The sequence below is a fragment of the Chlorocebus sabaeus genome, chromosome 14 (assembly GCF_047675955.1).
Source record: "Chlorocebus sabaeus isolate Y175 chromosome 14, mChlSab1.0.hap1, whole genome shotgun sequence".
In the NCBI taxonomy this organism is placed as follows: Eukaryota; Metazoa; Chordata; class Mammalia; order Primates; family Cercopithecidae; genus Chlorocebus; species Chlorocebus sabaeus.
The window spans coordinates 26,742,036-26,764,837 of NC_132917.1; the positions used below are offsets into that span (position 1 = coordinate 26,742,036).

Below are 22,802 nucleotides of genomic sequence, written 5' to 3' on the forward strand. Positions count from 1 at the left end.
CAAGGGAGACCAGTGGCCTGTGCCCGGCACTACAAGGCCGCCCAGATCCCGACCTCACATGGGTCTCGGAGGCTTCAGGGACCCACCGGCCGCGTGCCCCTCACCATCCCAGGTCTACCGCAGGGGAATCCTCCAGGCTTGCGAGTGCTTCTGAGGGCAGGAAAGCCTGTGCTGCAGCCCCTCCGCCCTCTCCTGGCGCGTAGCCCCCTCCCCGAGCCTTCGGGCCACGCAGCCAGGCCCGGATCCCAGGGCGGCCCATGGGGGTTGGCGCGGCCGGATCCTGAGCCACGCGGAAGCCTGCAGCGTCCCGCGGTCGCCGTCTCTTGCACTGGTCAGGATGGATAGAGCCTGACAAAACCTGAGTTAATTGGCCGAGCGAATGTCCTTCGCCTCAGGAGAACACGCCCGGAGAAGCCGAGGGAAATGTGGAGCAGGAGCAGCCAAAGTGGCCCATGGGCTCTCGAGCAGGGTTTGCGCGTCGCGGTTGCAAAGCTCCTGTGAGTGCAGGCACCGCGGCACAAGCGCTGCCCCGGAGCTCCAGGAGGCGGCGGCGGGCTCCGCGTTCGCGATCCTGGAGAAACCACCGCGGGGCGTTGGGAGCATTTTGTTAAAAAGCCGGGAAGCTCAGGGCCGGTGTGGCCTTCGTTCTGGGCTGAGAACCCGAACTTTGGGCAGCTTCCTTTCCTTGCTTTTGGGAGTCCGGCCTCTTCAGCTCTGTGAGGCCCCGGCAGGTTCCTTCAGCGGGAGAAGGCAGTGGTCATGACCGGATGAGATTGTGGTAAGTATTAGAGGGCTGTCAGCACCACTTTGTGGCAGCGGAGCCTTCGATAGCTCAGTTGGTAGAGCGGAGGACTGTAGTGGTTGGAACAGTGGCAATCCTTAGGTCGCTGGTTCGATTCCGGCTCGAAGGACTTCGTGTAGCATTTTTAGCCTCAATTTAATTAAATTGTCTTGTAAGGGGAAAGGCTTAGAGGCCTCTTGTGACTTAGCATGAGTACTGCTCTTAGACCAAAGGACTCACAGTAGTATGTAGTATACCGTAACGCTCTTTGTGCGTTCAGTGTAAATGTGGTAACGTGTTTTAGAATAAGGTTTTCTGCTTAAGCACACAATTATATGCCTGATTTTTAGAATCTTGCATATGGATGATACTATGCTAAATAAATCTCCTGTACTGCGGTTGATCCCTTGGTCAGTGAACTGTGCAGTGAACCTGTAAGGCAAAGGGAAGGAAACAAGCAGCAGGCGGGGGATTAGCTCAAATGGTAGAGCGCTCGCTTAGCATGCGAGAGGTAGCGGGATCGATGCCCGCATCCTCCACTCCGCATTTTGCGTCCCTCACACTAGAGAACACAAAATGGAGGGATCCCCAGCGAAGTGGGCAAGGTGTTTCATTTTAGAGATATAAGACTGTTAAGCGATAAGGAGCTTCACACGATGTTTTTATTTCGCAGTTGAGTCCCAGCTTCTGCCACTTTATCTTTCCCGCCTCCTGGCAGGCAGGCCGTTAACCGTCTTCCGGGAAGACGCCGCTAGAACCCTCCGGCCGCGCCTGGCCACCAGTCCCCAAACGACACTCGCTCAGGTACCCACTAACGTGCGAGGAATCCTGCGAGCTGACCAATGGTAGTGAGCTTTACTGGGCGGGTCGCCAGCTGCAGCCGCGGCCAATAGGCGAGAGACTTCTTGTTTCCTGGCAGAGCGGGGTCCCGGCACCGCGGCGCTCGGGTGTCTTTGGGGGCCGGGGTGTAGGGCCCGGGTGCCGGGGCCCGAGGTGCGGCCTCGCTAGCGGGAGAGGGAGCGGGATCACCGGCCCGGAGAGAGGTGAGGGGCTCTGCGCGGACTACGGGCCTCGCCAGCCCCGGCCCCGCCCCCTTCTCTCAGCCCCTTCAGCCAGAGCCCCTCGAAGGCCACCCCGCCCCCGCCCCCGTCCCCCTCCCTGGCTTCCGCGGTGCCGACCCCGCGCAGCTCCGTGGCCTCACCTCTGACTCCTAGGCCTTCCCTGCCCAACCCCCTGCCCTGGGAGTCCGTCTCGACCCCTCCCATGCCTCCCAGTCCCACCCTGCCCAGGACAAGCCCGCTCGGTGTGAACGGTTCCCCGCGAGTCGAGGGTGGAGAAGCCAGCCTCCTGCCCCCGAGTGGTACTCTAGCAGCCCATCTCTTTTAGGGGTGCTCAGAACACCCATTACTCATCCACAACTACTAGGGTAGCTTTCGCAGGGTGCAGTGCTTACGGGGCGGAAGGGTTTGGAAACATCCCCATGCCCTGGCTGGAATGGAGCTCCTGTCGCTAGGTGAGCCCAGTAGCCTTTGGCTTGGCAGAGGCCACGCTGTTATAATTTTCCTCCATACTAGGCATAAGGTAGGAACAAAAAAGGAAGAACCAGCCCTTACAGGGCTCGGGGAGCAACACGAGAATGTCCGCTCAGTACTTGAGGACAGAGGCTGGAGAGAGGACTACCCATTTACACTGAGAACCTCCGTTTCTCTCTCTCTCTCTCTGCTCTGTGCTGGAGAGTGCAGAGCCAGAGATCCAGAACGGCCCATCTCTAAAGGTGGCCATGTATGGTGGTGAGTGTATCTTGGCTAGGTTTGGGAAATCCGACCTCTCTGATTATACTCTCTAATCTTTGGGCTGCAAAGCAGCTGACAGTTTAGTGTTTTTCAACATAGTTAAGCCACTGTGTTTTATTTGGGAACAACCAAGCCAAAGTAAAATGTAGTCCCTTTAGGTCATTTACAACCCTTAGTGTTGAAGTACAGAGTGCTGCTCTCTCTTGGCCTTTGCTGGACGACCACTTCTGTGTTTTCTAAGACGGAGAGAGCCTTTTGTTTCATAGGGCACTCCCTAAGAATAGCTCTTATTTATCCAGAGATACCCAGAAAACTCTTCCCTTTCCTCTTTAATCTAACCCTGTTTTTCCCCAGCTCTCAGGGCCAGAGCGGGGCAAGAGGATGCTTTCCCAGCCCCACCATGGAGCTGCGCTGTGGGGGATTGCTGTTCAGTTCTCGCTTTGATTCAGGGAATCTAGCCCACGTGGAGAAGGTGGAATCTTTGTCCAGTGATGGGGAAGGGGTAGGAGGTGGGGCGTCAGCCCTGACCAGTGGCATTGCCTCTTCCCCTGACTATGAATTCAATGTGTGGACCCGACCAGACTGTGCTGAAACGGAATTTGAGAATGGGAACAGGTATATGGAACGAAATGGAGGGTGGAAGAAGGCTCAAAACCCATGCTTCAGTTAGCCCTCTGCCTTTCCTGTTCATAGCAGCATGCTACCTGTCCTCTTCTGACCCGTCCTCCCTCCTTTCTCCTTGCCAAATAGCCCTGTCCCAGTTTGGCTGGCTCCAGCTCTCCCACAGATCCTATCTCCAACCCTTCCACATACCTCTCTCTTACTCTGGTCCTCAGGTCATGGTTCTACTTCAGCGTCCGGGGAGGAACACCAGGAAAACTCATCAAGATCAACATTATGAACATGAACAAGCAGAGCAAGCTGTATTCCCAGGGCATGGCCCCCTTTGTGCGCACACTGCCCACCCGGCCACGCTGGGAACGCATTCGAGACCGGCCCACCTTTGAGGTAAATTCTCCATGAGGAGGAAAGAAAGACTTGGGTGCTAAAAGTAGACAGGAAAGTAAAGCGTTTTTGTCCTTGATACAAGTATGAGGCAGGTGGGACAACAGGTTTAAGTATCAGCTTTTTCTCCAGTGTTAGCTGGAGTCCAAGATGAGCCCCCGCCTCAGGAAGCCTAGAAGGAGCCCCTTTTCATATAGAAAGTGTCAGAGGGAGGGAAGTTGGTAAAGGTGATAAGGGTGTGAGGTCAGGTCCTGGTGGTCCCAGTAGGAGCTCAGTTCTGACAATGGCATGTTGCCCCTTCCTCTTCCTCCTCTGCTCCTCAGATGACAGAGACACAGTTTGTGTTATCCTTTGTTCACCGTTTCCTGGAGGGCCGTGGGGCCACCACCTTCTTCGCCTTCTGCTACCCCTTCTCCTACAGTGACTGCCAGGATTTGCTAAACCAGCTAGACCAGCGCTTTCCGGAGAACCACCCTACCCATAGCAGGTGCCAGCCCCATTCTTACTCCTGCCACACAGTCCTGGATCAGACAGCACCTCCACTACATCTGGAATTTTGCCCTTAGAGCTCTGAACCAAACTTTCATCAGTCTTTTTTTGTATAGAATGTACAGACAGGACTTCGGGTACCTTTGAAAACTATGTTTCTGTATGACCCTGATCTCAGCATATCAACACCTGCCTTCTACTCTTTCACCTGCCCAGTTCAGACCTCTTACTAGCCCAGCTCCCATCAATTATCCAGAGTTTAGCCAGCACTATGTGACTCAGTACACCTTTTTTATCTGCCCCCACGGAGAACAACTCCAACTACATAAAGTATTCTAGGAAGGCACAAACTGGGGAAAAACAAGTTCACCCTGTCCTGTACTCTTCATTCTGGCAATGTAAGCCCACTCAAATCGTTAGCCTCATTTAACATTGGGAGGGACTATAAGGCCCCAAAGGTTAGGTGAAGGACCAGATTTTGCAAATCCTGGACTGGTGACAAGGCCTACCTCTTACTAGGACTTTAGGGACTTCTCCTGGCTTAATTATTTTTTCCATGTAGCCCCCTGGATACCATCTATTACCATCGGGAGCTCCTTTGCTATTCTCTGGATGGACTTCGTGTAGATCTGCTGACGATCACTTCCTGCCATGGCCTTCGAGAAGATCGAGAGCCCCGTCTAGAGCAGCTATTTCCTGATACCAGCACCCCTCGACCATTCCGTTTCGCAGGCAAGAGAGTGAGTGGAAATAGCATAAAGGTAGTTCTTTGGCCTTTGTCTAGCATCAGGTACTGTTGATAGCTAAAGACTATGTTATCTCTAGGCATCTTGGACACGGCCTCTGCCGGCAACTTGTGGCAAGGGTGATGGCCCCTGCTCCACTTGCAGACTCAGCCAACTGGAAATCCAGCAGCTATTCCTGCCTCATCCATGACAACCCCCATATACTGTCAAAGTAGAACTATAGTGTAACTGACTTAATGTCTGCTCTCCTCTCTACCTCAGATATTCTTCTTAAGCAGTAGAGTACACCCAGGGGAGACTCCATCTAGCTTTGTCTTCAATGGCTTTCTGGACTTCATCCTCCGACCTGATGATCCCCGGGCCCAAACCCTACGTCGCCTCTTCGTCTTTAAGCTGATTCCCATGTTGAACCCTGATGGTGTGGTTCGGGGACACTACCGGTAAGTGGCTTCCCCAGCCTGTCTGGACTGTTCCCATTCCCCCTCATGCCGTGCATCTCAGTGAAATTCTGTCAGCCTTCTGGCTTCCCCTGTGTTCCCAGTCCTCTTGCATCCTAATAAAGGCAAGCCCATCTCATCTTCCTGAGAAAGCATGAGATCATATCTAGTGGCACTCCCAGAAAGGAACCAAACTAGGATGATTGCAGGCTCATCTGGGTGGAGGCAGCTACCCTGAGGAAGCTCCTTAGGGTTCTATGGGGTAAGGGTGACAGCAGATCAAAGAGAGGCCCTGTCTTCAATTCTTTCTTTCCTAATGCAGCTTCAGTTTCACATTTGATAAGTCAGTCTCCTGTGGTCTCCTCCTCATCTATACTAGTGTCTCCTTCACTGGCCCAGTCCTCTAGAACCTGCTTCAGTCCTTGTTTTCCTACAGCACAGACTCACGTGGAGTGAATCTGAACCGTCAGTACCTGAAGCCTGATGCTGTCCTGCACCCAGCCATCTATGGGGCCAAAGCTGTGCTTCTCTACCACCATGTGCACTCTCGTCTGAACTCCCAGAGTTCCTCTGAGCACCAGCCCAGTCCCTGTCTCCCTCCTGATGCTCCTGTTTCTGACCTGGAGAAAGCCAACAATCTCCAAAATGAAGCTCAGTGTGGGCACTCAGCTGACATGGATAACGCTGAAGCTTGGAAACAAACAGAGCCAGCAGAACAGAAGCTCAACAGTGTGTGGATTGTGCCACAACAGTCTGCAGCGCTTGAAGAGCCAGCCCCTGACACCATCCCCCCCAAAGAGAGTGGCGTTGCTTACTATGTGGACCTGCATGGACATGCTTCCAAAAGGGGCTGCTTCATGTACGGAAACAGCTTTAGTGATGAGAGCACCCAGGTGGGAGTCCTAAGAATGTCATGTGAGTGTGCAAAATGTTGCAGGTTAGGAGGTGGGGTTGGGCCATGAACAGAGGGAAGATAGCCTTAGGTAGCCTTCTGGCAGGAAGGCCTGTGTAGACTACCTCTGAAAAAGCTTTGAAGGGCCAAGAAGAGATGGCACAGAGGGCTTATGTCTCAATTGTTACATCATGACCTTTTTTTAAGGGTCAAGCTAACTGCATTATAGTCTTCGCTATAGTCTGGGAATCCAGAGAAGGAAAATTTTGCATGGTTGGAGGGAAGAAGCTAAAAGCTTTAAAAAAAAAAAATTGCTTCCCAACACCTAGAAGTAATGTCAAACTGAGAATTCAAGCAGCACTGATTACTGTTAATGGTTGTGATGGTATCTGCTGTGTATTAAGTCACACGGTCGCTTACTTGACATCTCTTCCTTGCCCCTTGTCCCTTCTGTCTCTCCTTCTGAGTTGACTTTTCTTCCCCAAACAGGTGGAAAACATGCTGTATCCAAAGCTCATCTCCTTGAACTCAGCCCACTTCGACTTCCAGGGCTGCAATTTCTCAGAGAAGAATATGTATGCCCGAGACCGTAGAGATGGCCAGTCTAAAGAGGGAAGCGGCCGTGTTGCAATCTACAAAGCCTCAGGGATAATCCACAGGTTGGGTGGAAGCTGAGATATAGTTGATGAAATAGCTTCCCTAAAGAAGGGGAAGCGGCCGTGTTGCAATCTACAAAGCCTCAGGGATAATCCACAGGTTGGGTGGAAGCTGAGATATAGTTGATGAAATAGCTTCCCTAAAGAAAACAGCTTAGCTGGGTGTGGTGGCGCATGCCTGTAATCCCAGCTACTCAGGAGGTTGAGGCAGGAGAATTGCTTGAACCTGGGAGGCAGAGGTTGTGGCGAGCCGAGATCGCGCCATTGCACTCCAGCCTGGGCAACAAGAGCAAAACTCCGTCTCAAAAAAAAAAGAAAACAACACCCGGTTCAGGGTGTTTAAGAGGGAGGGGACCACCTGAGTCTTCTTAAAAGAGAACCTCACAATTAGCATTATTGTCTTTAGTCTAGGACTCTATTTTTGGGGGACTCCCTGGGTATATGATACAGTACCAGGGTCAGCTGCTAGTTGCTGTGGATTATTAGCACTTTCATTTGTGTTCACTTTTTTCCAAGTGATTGCCTCCTTAGATCACATAAAGTGTTCTCTGTGGTTCTGTCCTGGTATCTGTTCAGGCGGGACACTGATAAAGGTCTTTATGTCTTAGCTACACACTTGAATGCAACTACAACACTGGACGCTCAGTAAACAGCATCCCTGCTGCCTGCCATGACAATGGGCGTGCCAGCCCCCCTCCCCCGCCGGCTTTCCCCTCCAGATACACTGTGGAACTATTTGAGCAGGTATGAATACATGGTGTAAGTGGGAAAAGGGAGAAACCTTATAGCCTGGAAAGGCCTTCACTCCTAATGCCTGACTGTAAGGTCCTCTGAAGAGATATTCATCACTATGGCCCTCTCACCACTATGGTTATTTTCCTCAGTTAACAGGAGCATAACTATGACTATAATAGTATTGAAAGGATGAACAGGCACTATATCTGACCCCACATCACAGAGAATCCCCTAGCACCTCTGAGTCAGATTCTTTGCCTCTGGGCTTGTCTTTCTCATTCTATTGGGTTTATTAGTTCCTGGGCTCAAAAGCACCCTGACTGCAGTGGTCTTGACTCCCATTATCCTAATAGAACTGGCTGGTTGCAGTGGCTCATGGCTGTAATCTCAGCACTTTGGGAGGCTGAGGCAGGCAGATCACCTGAGGTCAGGAGTTCGAGACCAGCCTAGCCAATATGGTGAAACCCCATCTCTATTAAAAATACAAAAATTAACTGGGCATGGTGGCACATGCCTATAGTCCCAGCTGCTCGGGAGGCTGAGGCAGGAGAATCACTTGAACCCGGGAGGCAGAGATTGCAGTGAGCTGAGATTGCACGCCACTGTACTACAGCCTGGGCGACAGAGCAAGAATCCATCTCAAAAATAAAAAATAAAAAAAAAAAATAGAGCAGAAAGAGCTGCAGGTTACAGAAGGGATTCAAACCCCTTTCCTGCTAGGAGAATTCCTTCATGGTGCCAGCCAGAAAGAAAGGACACACCCTGCCCCTCATAATGGAAGAGGGTCCCCAAATTGGTGGTAGTTTAGGGAACAGCTCCAAATCCATTTGTAATAAACAGCCTGGGCACAAAGGTTAGGGCATCCAATGAGCAAATTATAGGTCTGGCCCCTCCTTCTCTTCCACTGTGCTGTGTACCCACCCCAAGGTAGCAGCCTGGATGGGAGGACCAGCATGCTGAGCCAAACTGGACTACCCCACAGGTGGGACGAGCTATGGCCATCGCAGCTCTGGACATGGCGGAATGTAATCCGTGGCCCCGTATTGTACTGTCAGAGCACAGCAGCCTTACTAATCTTCGGGCCTGGATGCTGAAACATGTACGCAACAGCCGAGGCCTAAGCAGCACTCTGAATGTGGGTGTCAGCAAGAAGAGGGGCACTCGAACTCCACCCAAAAGTCACAAGTAAGGCCAGCAAAATAGGAGGGAGAAAGGGTAGGACAGTGGGACAGGGCTCTAGAGCTAGGAGTTCCAAGGGATTTATATTCCTTTTCCATCCTCCTTAAAGTGCCAAATGGCAAATATTTTCAGAGTAAATTAAAATTAGTAAGATTAGTTTATTTTTTGAGAATGGGATCCTCTTCCCTTTTACTCTGAGCTACATACATCTAAGAGATCTGAGTATCAGGCTAGGGGTTCACTGCTGCAGAGCCCTGCACAAAATCAAATATAATTGCAGTGGGGCAGGCCTCAGCTTCCAACGGTTGTGAATGACTGACTGAAGGGAGTTCAAGGGTCAGTGCCAAGGCAGTAGGGGGAAAATTCATTGGGAGATAAAGCTGCTCAGGGATGGCCGTTATGACATTTTGAGATTAGCTGGTATTCCCCAGATAGATACTTCATCCACGGACATGAATTCCCCACTTTTCCCTTGGAATGGGTCCCTGTACCTTTTTACCCCAGAGGTGAAGCTTTACTGAGCAGCAGATCCTAGGGAAAGCCTTAGGACACAACCTTCGTGGCCCAGGTTTAACTGGCATCTGCTTCTTTGCAGTGGGTTGCCTGTTTCCTGCTCCGAAAACACCTTGAGCCGGGCACGAAGTTTTAGCACTGGCACAAGTGCTGGTGGTAGCAGCAGCAGCCAACAAAATTCTCCACAGATGAAGAATTCCCCCAGCTTTCCTTTTCATGGCAGTCGGCCTGCAGGGCTGCCAGGCCTGGGCTCTAGTACCCAAAAGGTCACCCACCGGGTGCTGGGCCCCGTCAGAGGTAAGCCAGTCTGGGAGCCCCTGCAACATGTGTTTGGTTGTCTGGGACACTGCTGGGGGAAGTAAGAGCTTGAAGATATACTCTTGGCCCAGGACCAAGGGGTGAATCAATAAAATTAGTTTGTAGCAGAACCTGTGGCCTCTCCTACGACCTTGGTGTTCCCTGCGGCATGATTCCAGAGTGGTATTGTGTGTGGCCAGAGGGGGAAGTGTGGGTATCTGGGCTTCAGTGCATGCTAGGAGCCAGGGAAGTTTCAGTTAAGGGAATGTCCTGAGAATCCAAATTGCAGCACTACAGAATGATGGGGAATCTTATCTGTGGTCTTTATGGGCTAAAATTGTTCCTGGCTTCAGAGCTCACTAAGAAAGTGGTATCAGGCCGGGCACAGTAGCGGCTCATGCTTGTAATCCTAGCACTATGGGAGGCTGAGGCAGTCAGATCACTTGAGGCCAGGAGTTCAAGAACAGCCTGGCCAACATGGTGAAATCCTGTCTCTCTTAAAAATACAAAAATTAGCCAGGCATGGTGGTGCGCACCTGTAATCCCAGTTACTCAGGTAACTGAGGCAGAATTGCTTGAACCCAGGAGGCGGAGGTTGCAGTGAGCCAAGATCGTACCACTGCACTCCAGCCTGGGCAACAGAGCAAGACTCTGCCTCAAATAAAGAAAAGAAAGTGATATCAGAAGGATTCTAACTCTTCCAAAGAAAAATGGAACAACTGCAGACAATTTCTTTTCTAGGTATAAAATGCAGCAGTCTAGCTCTTTCCAGCAGTGAGCACAGTTGCTTAACTGTCCATTACTACCCCGCTGGGTTTTGCCTAATGAAACCCTGCCTGATAAGATTCTGGGTCAAAATTATATACCAGAAACAGATGGGCCTTTAGGGAAAAAGAGGAAATTAACGGGGGTAACCTGGATTGCAAAGGGGAAGAGATTGTTGTAGTGCCACTTCTGGAAATATGCTAAACCACAAATCAATATTGTACTGGCCTCTGCACTACAGAAATCTTGCCCAGAGTATGGAGGCTTGTCAGCTGGGGCTAAGTCTTGCAGCATATTCATCCTTGTTAGCTTTTCCCAGCTTGCACCCTAGCTATTGGTACAGACCTGACGTGCTGTGTCAGTGGCTGTGTAAATCTGACTGCTAGTAAGAGAAGCCATGGAGGACAGGGCGATGGTCCTTACCAGCTGTGACCAATATTCTATCCCTGACAGGCAACTTGATTATCTGCTTGTATTCCAAGCCCCATTGTTTGAGAGTCTGTCTTCATCAGGAAAGGACACTTGTGCACTGTGTTTGAAAAATAAAGTAATAATAATGCCTTATATTTACACAGCATTTAACAGTGAACAAGATAATATCACATATATAAATTTCACTTAATCCTCACAAGGACCCTATGGGATGGATGGTGTTTCCATTTTTCCAACAAGGAAGCTGAGGCTATTTAAGAATGGTTTCTCCAAGATTGCACAGCTATTGCAACTTATATCTTCTCATGCTCCAGTATGCCTAGTTTCCCATGGTAAATCTACATAAAGTTCTTCTATTTCTTTTCCTTTCTTTTTTTGAGACGGAGTTTCGCCCTTTCACCAAGATTGGAGTGAAGTGGTGCAATCTCAGCTCACTGCAACCTTCCACCCACTGGGTTCAAGCGATTCTCCTGCCTCAGCCTCCCGAGTAGCTGGGACTACAGGCGCCCACCACCACGCCCAGCTAATTTTTGTATTTTTAGTAGAGATGGGGTTTCGCCACGTTGGCCAGGCTGGTCCTGAACTCTCTACCTCAAGTGATCCACCAACCTCAGCCTTCCAAAGTGCTAGGATTACAGGCATGAGCCACTGCACCCAACCTCTTTCTTTTTTGGTCAGCCTCTTCTAGCTCTTAACTCATAGTTCCTGGGAATTCCTTCATCAGCATCCTAAGTTCTTCTTTCCTCACTACAAAGGGAAATAGTAAAGAGCCTTTTCTAGGTTGTCACTGGAATATTCTAGGCCCCTCTTTTTTTTTTTTATTTGAGACAGTTTCGCTCTGTTACCCAGGCTGGAGTGCAGTGGTGCAATCTCGGCTCACTGCAACCTCTGCCTCCTGGGTTCAAGCAATTCTCCTGCCTCAGCCTCCCAAGTAGCTGGGATTACAGGTACCCACCACCATGCCCAACTAATTTTTTGTATTTTTAGTAGAGACGGGGATTCACTATGTTCGCCAGGCTGGTCTCGAACGCCTGACCTGAGGCGATCCACTGCCTCAGCCTCCCAAAGTGCTGGGACTACAGGCATGAACCACTGTGCCCGTCTAGGCTTTTTTTTTTTTGAGATGGAGTTTCACTCGTTACCCAGGCTGGAGTGCAATGGCACAATCTCGGCTCACCACAACCTCCGCCTCCCAGGTTCAAGTGATTCTTGATGCGCCTTGACGCCTGGCTAATTTTTTTTGTATTTTTAGTAGAGACAGGTTTCTCCATGTTGGTCAGGCTGGTCTCAAACTCCTGACCTCAGGCGATCCACCCGCCTCAGCCTCCCAAAGTGCTGGGATTACAGGCCTGAGCCACTGCGCCTGGCTAGGCACTTTTTAATCACTATTTTATTGACATCCTCCCTGCCCCGCTTCCAATGCACAACACTGCATTGAGCTCCTTGAGGTGAAGGACATGTATTCTATTTCTCTGTTACTTCCCCCTACCAATAGAAAATATGCACAGTCAGTACCAAGTAATTCCTGGTTGATTGACTTGAAACTTAATAGGGGAAACAGGACAGTAAATACAACATGAGAGTGCACACACACTGTAAACATCCTGGGGGTTTGGGGAACTACTGTGGTAGATAAACACAAGAGTAATTAACCAAATAATGTTCAGTTAAGAAATAATTTGAAAAATAGGTAGCCAATAGTTTGACAGAAACATTCCCAGAGGGCGAAAGGACAGCCAGGAGCAGGAACAGAGCTAGTGCGTGGAGAGGACAAAAAACATGTATATCTAGGTGGGTATGCAAAAGGCCAAGCCCATCACCAAGGAGATTAGGTGAAGAGAGAATTAGCTGAAATGTCTTCAGAACAAGGATTATGAGCTTAACTGAGACAATGGCAACAATTGTCTATGTCTACGAATGGGAATAAACCTGAGACTGTGTAAGACACTGTCTATGAACTGTACATATTGGACAGGAAACGGGAGGTGAGATGACCAGAGCCAGTACCAGTGTCTGGAAAGGAGAGATAAGTATTAGAAAGAGAAGTGGCAGGATTCAGTAGAAGACAGAGGAATTAAGAGGGCTTTAAGGCTACTTTTTGCACTGTGAACAAAAGCTTCAGGAAGTGTCTCCTAACACGTGTACTTATGCCCTTGGCACCTAGTCCTGTGCCTGGCACTTAGCGATCAGCAAGTATTTGTTGAATGAATAAAAAGCAAGAAGTTGGGAACCAAATGAATGCTTGTCTCACCTTTCTACCCCTCAGAGGACATAAATCAGGTCTGTGATTGTCCCAGGGATTCACTGAGATCTGGAGTGCTACATGGAAGGACAGTTCCAAAGATGTTCAGGGAGGATGACACACAGGGTCTTGGCACAAGTCAAATAACTGCTGCTGTAAATGGCGAGACCTTAGAACACCCATTCTGACTAATTCAAGGGGAGGTCAGTCTCAGACCTCTCAGACCTTTGCCCAGTACTATCCTACCACCCCCAAAATGGAACATCTGGCTGGTTACCATAAGATACCATTTCATAACCCCTGGAAGCAGAGCTGATCACGTCACTCTTGCACTCTTGCTTTTTCTTTCTCGCTTGCTTTTACCCTTTCCTGGGGTAGGGTGAAGGTTTGTCCCTTAATACGGTTTCAACATGCCTCTGTGTGTAGATGTTTCTCAAATTATCTAAACTATTTCCTCTATCAAGTTCATGATTTCTGCCTACTGTGCACTGTCAACTGGACATCATCCTGACATCCATTTTAATCACAGAATTACTTGGATTTGGGCCCTAGACTATCTCTGTCATTGGTGGTAGCTAATGTTTTAGGTTATTTGACTATGGCCACAAGTCTCGATTTCTGTTATCCTACTGGCAACCTGTGCCAACTCTCACTAGCCCCCTAACATCTGGTTGTTTCTGATTCTTTTTTTGAGACAGTCTCACTCAGTCACCCAGGCTGGAGTGCAGTGGTGTGATCACAGCTCACTCCAACCTTTGTGTCCCTGGCTCAAGTGATCCTCCAGCCTCAGCCTCCCTAGTAGCTGGGCCTACAGGTGCACACCACCACACCTGGCTAAATTTTTTTTAAGTAGAGACGGGGCTTCGCCAAGTTGCCCAGGCCGGTCTCAAGCTCCCAGACTCAAGTGATCCAGCCGCGTCAGCCTCCCAAGGCGTGTGAGCCACTGTGCCTGGCGTTTTTGACTCTTGACCACCGTCTTAACCTATAATTGGTACCCAGCATATCTCCTCATAGTAGCTTCCATTCTGAGATCTCTCCCTTTCTTCTTTATTCATACAAGTAGGTTTTTTTCCATTCAGATTTTTTTTTTTTTACCATTTTGTTTTGGAACCTTTTTTTTTTTTTTTGAGACACAGTCTCACTCTGTCTCCCAGGCTGGAGTGCAGTAGCCCATCTCAGCTCACTGCAATCTCTGCCTCCCAAGTTCAGGTGATTCTCCTGCCTCAGCCTCTGGAGTAGCTAGGATTACAGGTGCCCACCACCACGCTCAGCTAATTTTTTGTATTTTTAGTAGAAACGGGGTTTCTCCACATTGGTGAGGCAGGTCTTGAACTCCCGACGTCAGGTGATCCGCCTGCCTCGGCCTCCCAAAGTGCTGGGATTACAGGTGTGAGCCACCATGCCTGACCTGGCTTGGACCTTTCAAAAGTATTCTTGTCACTGCCTGCTAATTCCCAGTGTGGCTGGGAAGATGAAGTTACTGTCACTTCTTAAGTTACAGGATTTTCATATCCAACACGTTTATTAACGGTCAGTTGGCATGCTGGCACCTCTGGTGAATTCAGTTCTATGAAAAGTTAATAGCCCATCGGTTTGAGAGCATTTGGCACCTGCTGTTCCTCTGTGATGAGGAAGGACATGCCAAAGCTGCAAGCCTCCCCACCCCATCCATTTACCATCTGCCTCCCCAGGCCCCACCCTTCAGAACTTGTAGTAGTTTAAGTCTCTAGACATGAGTGGACCAGAGACAGCTGCCCCAAAGGATATAACTGTATGCTTTAGACTCCCAGAGATGATTGATCCAGCTCATGGTGTATAGTGGGTGTCTGCTGTTCAAGTAAACAAAACATTGATAAAGGTCTCTGGTTTTTCAGGCAGTATTTTACAGGCACTGTGATATATAGTGTTAGAGGCAACAAAGTCCCTACTCCCAAGAAACTCAAGTTCCAGTTAGAAAAAATACTAGCTTATTGTTTATTGAGTCCTCTGTGCCTGTAAGTACTTTACACATACTAACTTAATTAAACAGAAACCATAAACTACTAGCCACACAAACAAAGAATGAAGATAATGAGGAGAGAACAATTAATGCTGCCTGTAATGGTCAAGTAAGCTTCAGAGAGGTAACATTTGAGATGGTACATGAAAGATGGTCACGATTTCATTAGAAAAGGTAACAGTTCCAGAGGAACCACACCCAACTAATAGCCATAGGGTCTAGAGCAGAGGGTACGAAGAATCAAATCAGCATCCTACTAAGGATGTGTACACTGGAACTATAGTGGGCAAGGCTTTGAATGTGTAGTATTCAAAAGTTTAGACTTCATCCTTTAGAAGATCTTCAAGCCCAGTGCAATGGCTCACACCTGTAATCCCAGCACTTTGGGAACTGAGGGAGGAGGATCGCTTGAGCCCAAGAGTTCCAGACCAGCCTGGGCAACATGGTGAGACTCCATCTCCACAAAAAATTTAAAAATTAGCTGGGCTTCGTAGCATGCGCCTGTTGTCCCAGCTACTTGGGATGCAGGAGGTCAAGTCTGCAGTGAGCAGTGTTCATGCTACTGCACTACAGCCTAGGTGACAGAGTGAGACCCTGTCTCCAAAAGAAAAGAGAAGTCAGGTGAATGAAGAGATAGAATTGTAGGATTTGATTATACAAATGCAAATCTAAGGAGGAGTAGGAAGATGAAACAAGTTTCTAGCAGTTGGGTTTTGCTTGAAGACAGGGAGAATGAAAGAAAGGGAGAGAATGAGTTTTGTTTTGTCAAGGGGACTTTCTTGGGAAGAAATTTCCAGTGGACAATTAGAGCTGGATTTCAGGAGAAAAGGGCTAGAGACTAACTTGGGAGTTTAAGAGTAAGTAGAGCAAGAGAGGCTCAAGGACAGAATGATGGGGGAAGACGTGACATTTAAGGGGCAGGAAGAACAGCTGGAAGAGAAGCAATTAGTGGTAAGAGGGGAACCAAGGAAATCTGTGTTAGCCAAGCTCACTAACTTATTTGCCAAAAGAATGAACTGGGCCAGGTGCGGTGGCTCATACCTGTAATCCCAATACTTTGGGAGGCCAAGGTGGGTTGATCTCTTGAGCCTAGGAGTTCAAGACCAGCCTGGGCAACATGGCAAAACCCCGTCTCTACTAAAAATACAAAAATTAGGCTGGGTGTGCTGGCTCACACCTGTAATTCCAGAACTGTGGGAGGCCAAGGTGGACGGATCACAAGGTCAGGGGTTCGAGACCAGCCTGACCAACATGATGAAACCCCGTCTCTACTAAAAATACAAAAATTAGCCAGGCATGGTGGCACGCGCCTGTAATCCCAGCTACTCAGGAGGCTGAGGCAGGAGAATCACTTGAACCCGGGAGGTGGAGGTTGCAGTGAGCCAACATCGCACCACTGCACTCCAGCCTGGGCGACACAGCAAGAGTCCATCTCAAAAACAAAACAAAAAAACAAAAATTAGCTGAGCATGGTGGTGTGTACCTACAGTGCCAGCTACTCAGGAGGCTAGGTAGGAGGATCACCTGAGCCTGGGAGGTTGAGGCTGCAGTGAGCCATGATCGTGCCATTGTGCACTTCTTCAGCCTGGGTGACAGAGTGGAAACCTTTTATCAAACAACAACAACAACAAACTGGCAGGATGAAGGCTGGTGGAGAACGGATAACTGTAATAAACAGTAGATCTTTCTACCCATCTTATATTAATAGTTACTTCAGGAGAGGGATGCGGGTCTGATGACAAGCTTGAAAAATGGCATCTTTTGACCAGGGAAGCCAGCAAGTCAGTGAAGGCTGCCTCATAGTGCCCCACTTATTTGCCCTTTTATCTGCTTGTATCTCTTCCACTCAGAGCCCCGAAGCCAGGACAGGAGACGGCGGCAGCAGCCACTGACCCATCGCCCTGCAGGCAGCCTTGCTCCATCCCCAGCTCCTACTAGTTCTGGCCCAGCCTCCTCACACAAGCTGGGCTCCTGTCTACTGCCCGATTCACTCAACATACCAGGTCTGTACCCACTGCCACTGAAATCTGGGTTTGCCAGCCTCCTCCGTGGCCAGCCCAGGTTCTTTAAGCCTAGTTGGGAGACCAGGGGCATCAGTAATCCTCTTGGTATCCTAAACCTCTAACACTGGTGCCTTTGTATAGGAAGCTGGAATTGATTAGTCTTTATGTAATAAAACAATAGTTAACATTTATTGAACATTTACTATGTGCCAGGCACTGCTCTACACATTTAATCTCATTTAATCCTCATTTTTACAGTTGAGGAACCTGAGGACTTTTTGTCTACCTGCAAAGTGCTACTTATGCAAATTCCCTCACTCCAGGAGCTGGGCAACATTAGACAAAACAGGAGAATGAAAAAAGCATGACAGGTCTTTCTCCTGTCAACACTGCTAAATGTTGTGTGCAGCCGTATCATTCACACAAAACTTAGGCCTTTATCTCTTCTTTTTTAAATTACAGACCCAGCTATATAAAGAAATGGATGGGAATGATTTTAAGATTGTAGTCCAACATGTTCTACCTCACTCAAAGACCCCTACTGCCAACCTGTCTACTCTCCTCAGTGGGTAGCACTGAACCCAACAGTCCTGGGTAGAGCTAACTTGATCCTCAAATGCTAAACATATGATTGGGGTAGGCCCTGCGGTCTATAAATTGACACAGGATTTAAGCTTGGGTGCATTCCGATTCTAGCCTGGAGTTGCTGCTCCACCCCTTGGACCAGACTAGAGCCTCAACCAGGGGTGAGTTTGCTGCCCAGGCAACATCTGGAGACATTTTTGGTTGTTGCACTGAGGGGGGAGATGAGGAAACAGCATATATTGTTTAGAGACTAAGAATGCTACTAAACATCCTACAATGCACAAGACTACTCCCCACGATAAAGAATTATTCCACCCAAAATGTCAACGTGCCAAGGTTGAGAAACCCTGATCCTTTGGAAGTTACCTCCTCTTCTCTGTGACCCCTACCCTGATCAGTTTCCTCTGTTCCCTAGGGAGCGGCTGCTCACTCTTGTCCTCCGGGGACAAACCAGAGGCTGTCATGATAATCGGGAAAGGTCTGCTAGGGACTGGAGCTCGGATGCCCTGCATCAAGACTCGATTGCAGGTAATATTTTTGGGTCTTCAGCACAACTACTCTGGCAGAACCCAGCAAGGCACTGTTCCTCTGGGTAGTGGGAGGGAAAATGCTCAGCACTGCTTTACTGCCTCTACGCTTGGCCACATCAGAGAGCTTCTCTGGTGCCTGAGTGCCTGTCTGTCCAGTCCCCCTCCTGCCCTCCACCATCCCCATCAGCCAGGTCATTTGCTTGCTTTCAACCTGTCCCTGCCAGATATACCCCAACTTCAGCCTGCTAGCTTTGGCTTTCCCTGCCCCTGCCCTTAGCTTCTCCTCTCTTTCTGCCCAGACCTGCCCGAGGAGAGTTTCCGCCAGGAGGGGTCCCGGATTCCCCAGGTAACACATTTGGTTGCTGCTGCTAGGAACAGCCCTGCCACCAACTCCGATTCAGTCCAGATCCCCATGCTAGGTAAAGTTGAGTACAGGCAGAAGCTGACTGGATGGGTGAAGTGTACACTGCTCTGGCAGGGGCTGAGGCATAGAGGGCTCTGAGAGAGGTCTACCAACCCTCACTATCTTTCTACACAGTGTTTCTCTACTCACCCAGACCTTAGTCATGGTATAGCCATGGCGGTTAAATGCTGGATCTGTTTGCCACCCCTAGTTATAGACTTGGAGTGCACAGTCATGGACTGAATCCAGGACTTCTCTGGCTATTATCGTGCCTCACCCTCTCAGCTAGAATTCAATGTCCCAGTACCTCTACTGATCCCTATACTACAACACTCTAATGCATGGAAACTCTAGAAGCAAACTAAAAGCAAAAAAACATCATGGAAGAATCTAGCCTCTCAGCACAAACCCTGTCCACACAGGCTAGGCCCAGGTTGGGCCGGGGCTCACCGCCGACTCGCAGAGGGATGAAAGGCTCTTCAGGCCCCACATCCCCTACCCCCCGGACCAGGGAGAGCAGTGAGCTGGAGCCGGGACCCTGCTCTGCTAAACCAGGGTGAGCACTTGGGTCCAGTCCTTCACCCCACCCCTCACTTCTGTCCCCTCATTCCCATTTCTGTCATTCAGAATAATTTTCTGCCTTCCCTACTCCTTTTGAGCACAAAGACTAAATGTACTTTCATTAAGAATCTAGTCCCTGATTTTTTTTTCCCCCACCATGGCCACAGTCTTCAATCCAAAGGAAAACAACTTTTAGTTAGGGCCTAAGGCCTAGGAGCTGGCTGGTTCCAGCAAGAGACCACTGTGCAGTAACTAACTTGCCATCCTTACCCATCTTCATCTTGCTTCACTTCTTTCACTTCCCAGCCCCTGGTTAGCAGAACAGAAGAGGAGCAGAGTTTTCATAGTCCTGATTCCTCTCTCTTCTCTGTTGCAGGCTGCCTCAGGCCAGGCCCCCACGGCCCCGCTCTGCCCCTGCCTTTTCTCCTATATCCTGTAGTCTGTCTGACTCCCCATCCTGGAATTGTTACAGCGGGGGTCCCTTGGGCCAACCTGAGGTTTGTTTTGTCCCTAAATCTCCCCCACTCACTATTTCTCCCCGGGTCTGATAATGCCTTTATGTTGAAGCCCAAGATATAGCCCCAAGATGGGGTAACACGTGGGAAATATGCTAGTTCCCCTCCAGGCCGCTGATTCCATGTGACAGCCGTTAAGTCCTTGGAATGCCAGCCACGCTGTCCAAAGCATTAAAGAGCAGCACCTTGAGACAGAACAAAACAGGGACCTGCCACCCCTTCCTTCCCTCCACAGCACAAGATTTTGGGACCACAAAAAAAATCTATATTTTTATATTGGGGGGAGGGAGTAGAAAAGCAAGCCCCTATACTGGGCCCTATTCAGTGGCAGCTTCTTGTTCCATAGGATTAAGAAGACTTTGAGGAAATAAAAGTTGTTTGGAAAAATCCAGGTGTAGTTGCTTTGTATGTTGTGATGGGTAGAAGGGATGAAGTGAAGTGTGAAGGCCCCTCATACCCTCCATCTTGCCTCAGACTATGTCCTGGAACCCTAGAAAAGAGGGGGAAAGACCTGAGGTAAGGAAAATGCTGCAGCTTTCCTCCGGGGATTCCTTCAGGAAAGTAACGTCTATCCATATTCCCTTTATACTTGTGACCCACACTTAAGGCTGGCTCCAAAGCCCCCGCTTCCTTCTCTATAGCTTCGGTCAGCAGCCAACCCCTGGCCTCAGAACATGGAAACAGAATTCTACATCTGTCACCCCCTCACCAAAAACATTCTGCCCAAATAAGGTCTAAACAACCTGGGGAAAGTGGGAGCTATTTAAGAACCCAAATCCTTATACTTGGATGGTACCCTCGGTACCTTCGTTCCTACCGGTGTCAGTGCCTCCTTACAACTATACTCCCAACTTGGGCATCTACCTATTAAGGACAAGATGGGGGCTGTGAGGGTTAGGAAACCCACTCCCATTCTAGCAGGGAACAGTTTACAGGGAGGGGACAGCGCGCTCTCTACTCTGTGCAGATAAAGGGGACCAGTTCTGGACTGTATCACGCTTGGCCCGACACTTTCTGATTGGAAGTTTCGAACCCTGCTACCCCTGGCGCGGCCTCGCCACTCAGCTCTGGGGGCTGGGCGCTACAGCCCCGGCCGTTACCTGGGGCGGAGAAAGCGCCACTTTCATTCCTGCTTCTTGGGATTGTTGACGGCCACGTAGTGATAGAGAACAACAAGCAAGAAGAGCGACACGCCCAGCATGTTGGCGAAGATGGCGAGCTGCACGTCCGTGATCATCCTGCGGAGGAGACAGGGGCTGAGCCGCGCGGGCTGGCGCACTCCTCGCCCTCGCAAGGACCCGTCCTTGCCCCACGGGCCGGCCACGGCCACGGCGGGACTAGCCCGTGGGACGGCGCCTGCGTGCCTCTCACCTGACTAGTCCGGCTCGGCTCCGACGCCGCCAACGAACAAGCCCGAGGTAGGAGACCTGGACCGGAACTTCGTAGCGCCAACTCAGGCCCGAACCAGCCGCTTCCGGCGGGGGGCGCGGTCGGGACGGCCTCTCTAGCCCCACCGTCTCGTCGGCTCCGCGCGGCGCCCCACGGCCGCGACTGGGGCGGGGCCACGGGCGCGCCTGCGGTGGGAGGTCCAGCCGTAGGGGGTGGGGCGGGGCCGCGGACGCGCGCCTGGGCCGGGCACGGCACAGCTGGTCGCAGCTGGCTTGGCTCGGGAAGCGGCTAGCGAAGCCGTGGTGGCCGCCTCCCCGGGGCGGAGGAGTGGGCTGGGGCGAGGGTGCAGCGGCGGGGCCGGCGTGATACTCCAACCCCCTTCCGGCCCCGGCCCTCGGTACTGTTGCCCACCCTTCGCTTCCCGGCCGGGCCCAACCAGGTGCTTCCTTTGGGCCCTGCCCTCAGTGCCCTCTCCCTGGCTCGGGCGGCGGGGACAGGAGTGGGAGGCGTTGTAGAATGGGGACAGGGCGGGGGCTGCCGGGTGCTCCTTTCTCCGGCGCCAGCCTTTGTGACCCACATGCAACCAAGTAGAACCATCCTGCCTTTTGTGATCTGACCAGGATCTTAGCCGGGCTCCCTCCCTCCACGCTAACCCCGGAGCTGGGCGTCGGAAATAGGGCGGACCCTCCCGGAATCAAAACCCAAACCGTGGGACTTCGGCCAAGTGGGAAATCACCCCCCGGATGTGAGGGAGGGAGAAGGGGAGAAATGGAGAAGGGGAGGAAGGGCTGGGACAAGCAAGAGGGGTCCTGGGTTCAGAACAGATTAGGTCGCCGAAGAGAACGAAGAGCGGTGGCTGCGGGTTACCCGAGGGTCTCTGGCGAGGGGAGAGGCACCCTGGAACTCTCCAAGCCTCTGCCCAGCCAGAACTTTCTCCCCCTCACTCCATGCTTTCTCTCAACTTCACCATAAAAGGGAACGGCACCGAGCCAGGCCGGGGCCGGGGGCTGGGCTGTTGCTCTGGAGCTGTCAGGGGTAATGGAAGCCAGTTGCTTTGCGGTAGAGGGGGGCCAGGGCTCAGGGGAGGCCTCTGCTTCTCGGAGCCAAAGAAAACTCTACAGGAGATGCTATGAGCTTGGGACAGGGGACCAGTTTGCCGCCCGTGTGCACTGAGCTGGGGATGCACTATCCCAAAGTGGCTTCCCTGGTCTGGGACCATCAACAGTTTGTCCCCCAGGGCTTCAGCCCGGTGACTCCTAAACATAAGCCCTGCCTTTAGTAGTCTGTAGTTCCCGTGGCCTCCCCCCACCTCACCACCACCTCACCACCAGCCCCCACTCAATATTTCCCAGAAGCTTCATATTTAGAAAGCCGAGTCCCCTCCACATAACACTGGTGAAACCCCAGACAGGTACTCCCTTATGCCTCTCTCAGTTAGCAGTCTGTTTCCAGCTCCCCTCTGGGAGAGTAAGGGTCTAGGTCTTAAGGATTACACATCATTATGCTTTATGTCTCCTGGAAATTTGAAGCAGATCCAAGTCCAACCAAACACTTGGGTCTACTGTTGAATCAGAACTAGCCCTCCCTTTTAAAAATAAGCTCTACCTTTAGGCCGGCCGTGGAAGTTAAACTTTCTAGACTGAAAATGACATGAAAGAAAGCCTTGGAAGTGCTTAAAACCAATTGACCCAGGTGCATAGTATTCTAGACTCTCAGAGCCGAAAGGGGCCTTCAGAATCATGAAGAAGGAAACTGGCCAGGCATGGTGGCTCATACCTGTAGTCCCAACATTTTGGGAAGCCAAGGTGGGTGGATCACCTGAGGTCAGGAGTTCAAGACCAGCCTGGCCAATATA

The 22,802-nt window shown here is 50.6% G+C and overlaps 2 protein-coding genes and 2 non-coding genes across 10 annotated transcripts; 3 read left to right on the forward strand and 1 right to left on the reverse strand.

Moving 5' to 3' along the window:
- Positions 1-617: 617 nt before the first annotated feature.
- Positions 618-19,931, forward strand: AGBL5 (AGBL carboxypeptidase 5). Of its 7 annotated transcripts, XM_073022873.1 has the most exons (17): positions 619-778; positions 1,455-1,585; positions 2,929-3,189; positions 3,411-3,582; positions 3,903-4,066; positions 4,631-4,808; positions 5,076-5,254; positions 5,688-6,144; positions 6,633-6,802; positions 7,408-7,543; positions 8,517-8,719; positions 9,309-9,523; positions 16,812-16,964; positions 17,965-18,077; positions 18,379-18,425; positions 18,905-19,038; positions 19,420-19,931. In XM_073022873.1, the coding sequence occupies exons 3-16, from the start codon at positions 2,975-2,977 to the stop codon at positions 18,951-18,953; spliced, it is 2,451 nt and encodes an 816-aa protein (XP_072878974.1). In that variant the 5' UTR covers positions 619-778; positions 1,455-1,585; positions 2,929-2,974; the 3' UTR covers positions 18,954-19,038; positions 19,420-19,931. The 7 variants fall into 7 exon arrangements, with proteins under 7 accessions (XP_072878971.1, XP_072878972.1, XP_072878974.1 ...); XM_073022870.1 differs by lacking the exon at positions 18,379-18,425 and having other exon boundaries at positions 618-778; XM_073022871.1 differs by lacking the exon at positions 18,379-18,425 and having other exon boundaries at positions 618-778; positions 1,500-1,585.
- On the forward strand, positions 822-911 carry TRNAY-GUA (transfer RNA tyrosine (anticodon GUA)). Its single transcript is given in 2 exon segments — positions 822-858; positions 876-911. It is a non-coding gene; the product is annotated as a tRNA-Tyr (tRNA).
- Positions 1,248-1,320, forward strand: TRNAA-AGC (transfer RNA alanine (anticodon AGC)). Its single transcript has one exon. It is a non-coding gene; the product is annotated as a tRNA-Ala (tRNA).
- OST4 (oligosaccharyltransferase complex subunit 4, non-catalytic) lies at positions 19,801-21,106 on the reverse strand. Its single transcript, XM_007971186.3, has 3 exons — positions 20,930-21,106; positions 20,659-20,796; positions 19,801-20,048 (listed from the first exon to the last, which is right to left on the reverse strand). Exon 2 carries the CDS (start codon positions 20,793-20,795, stop codon positions 20,682-20,684), a length of 114 nt encoding a protein of 37 aa, XP_007969377.1. The 5' UTR covers position 20,796; positions 20,930-21,106; the 3' UTR covers positions 19,801-20,048; positions 20,659-20,681.
- Between the last annotated feature and the right edge of the window lie 1,696 nt (positions 21,107-22,802).

Bases quoted from the DNA above. Each gene is read 5' to 3' on its own strand.
- AGBL5 (XM_073022870.1), top strand. From the start codon at position 2,975: ATGGAGCTGCGCTGTGGGGGATTGCTGTTCAGTTCTCGCTTTGATTCA. The intron at 6,803-7,407 runs GTTGGGTGGAAG...TTTATGTCTTAG, and splicing joins GCCTCAGGGATAATCCACAG to CTACACACTTGAATGCAACT. The intron at 7,544-8,516 runs GTATGAATACAT...ACTACCCCACAG, and splicing joins CTGTGGAACTATTTGAGCAG to GTGGGACGAGCTATGGCCAT.
- OST4 (XM_007971186.3), bottom strand. From the start codon at position 20,795: ATGATCACGGACGTGCAGCTCGCCATCTTCGCCAACATGCTGGGCGTG.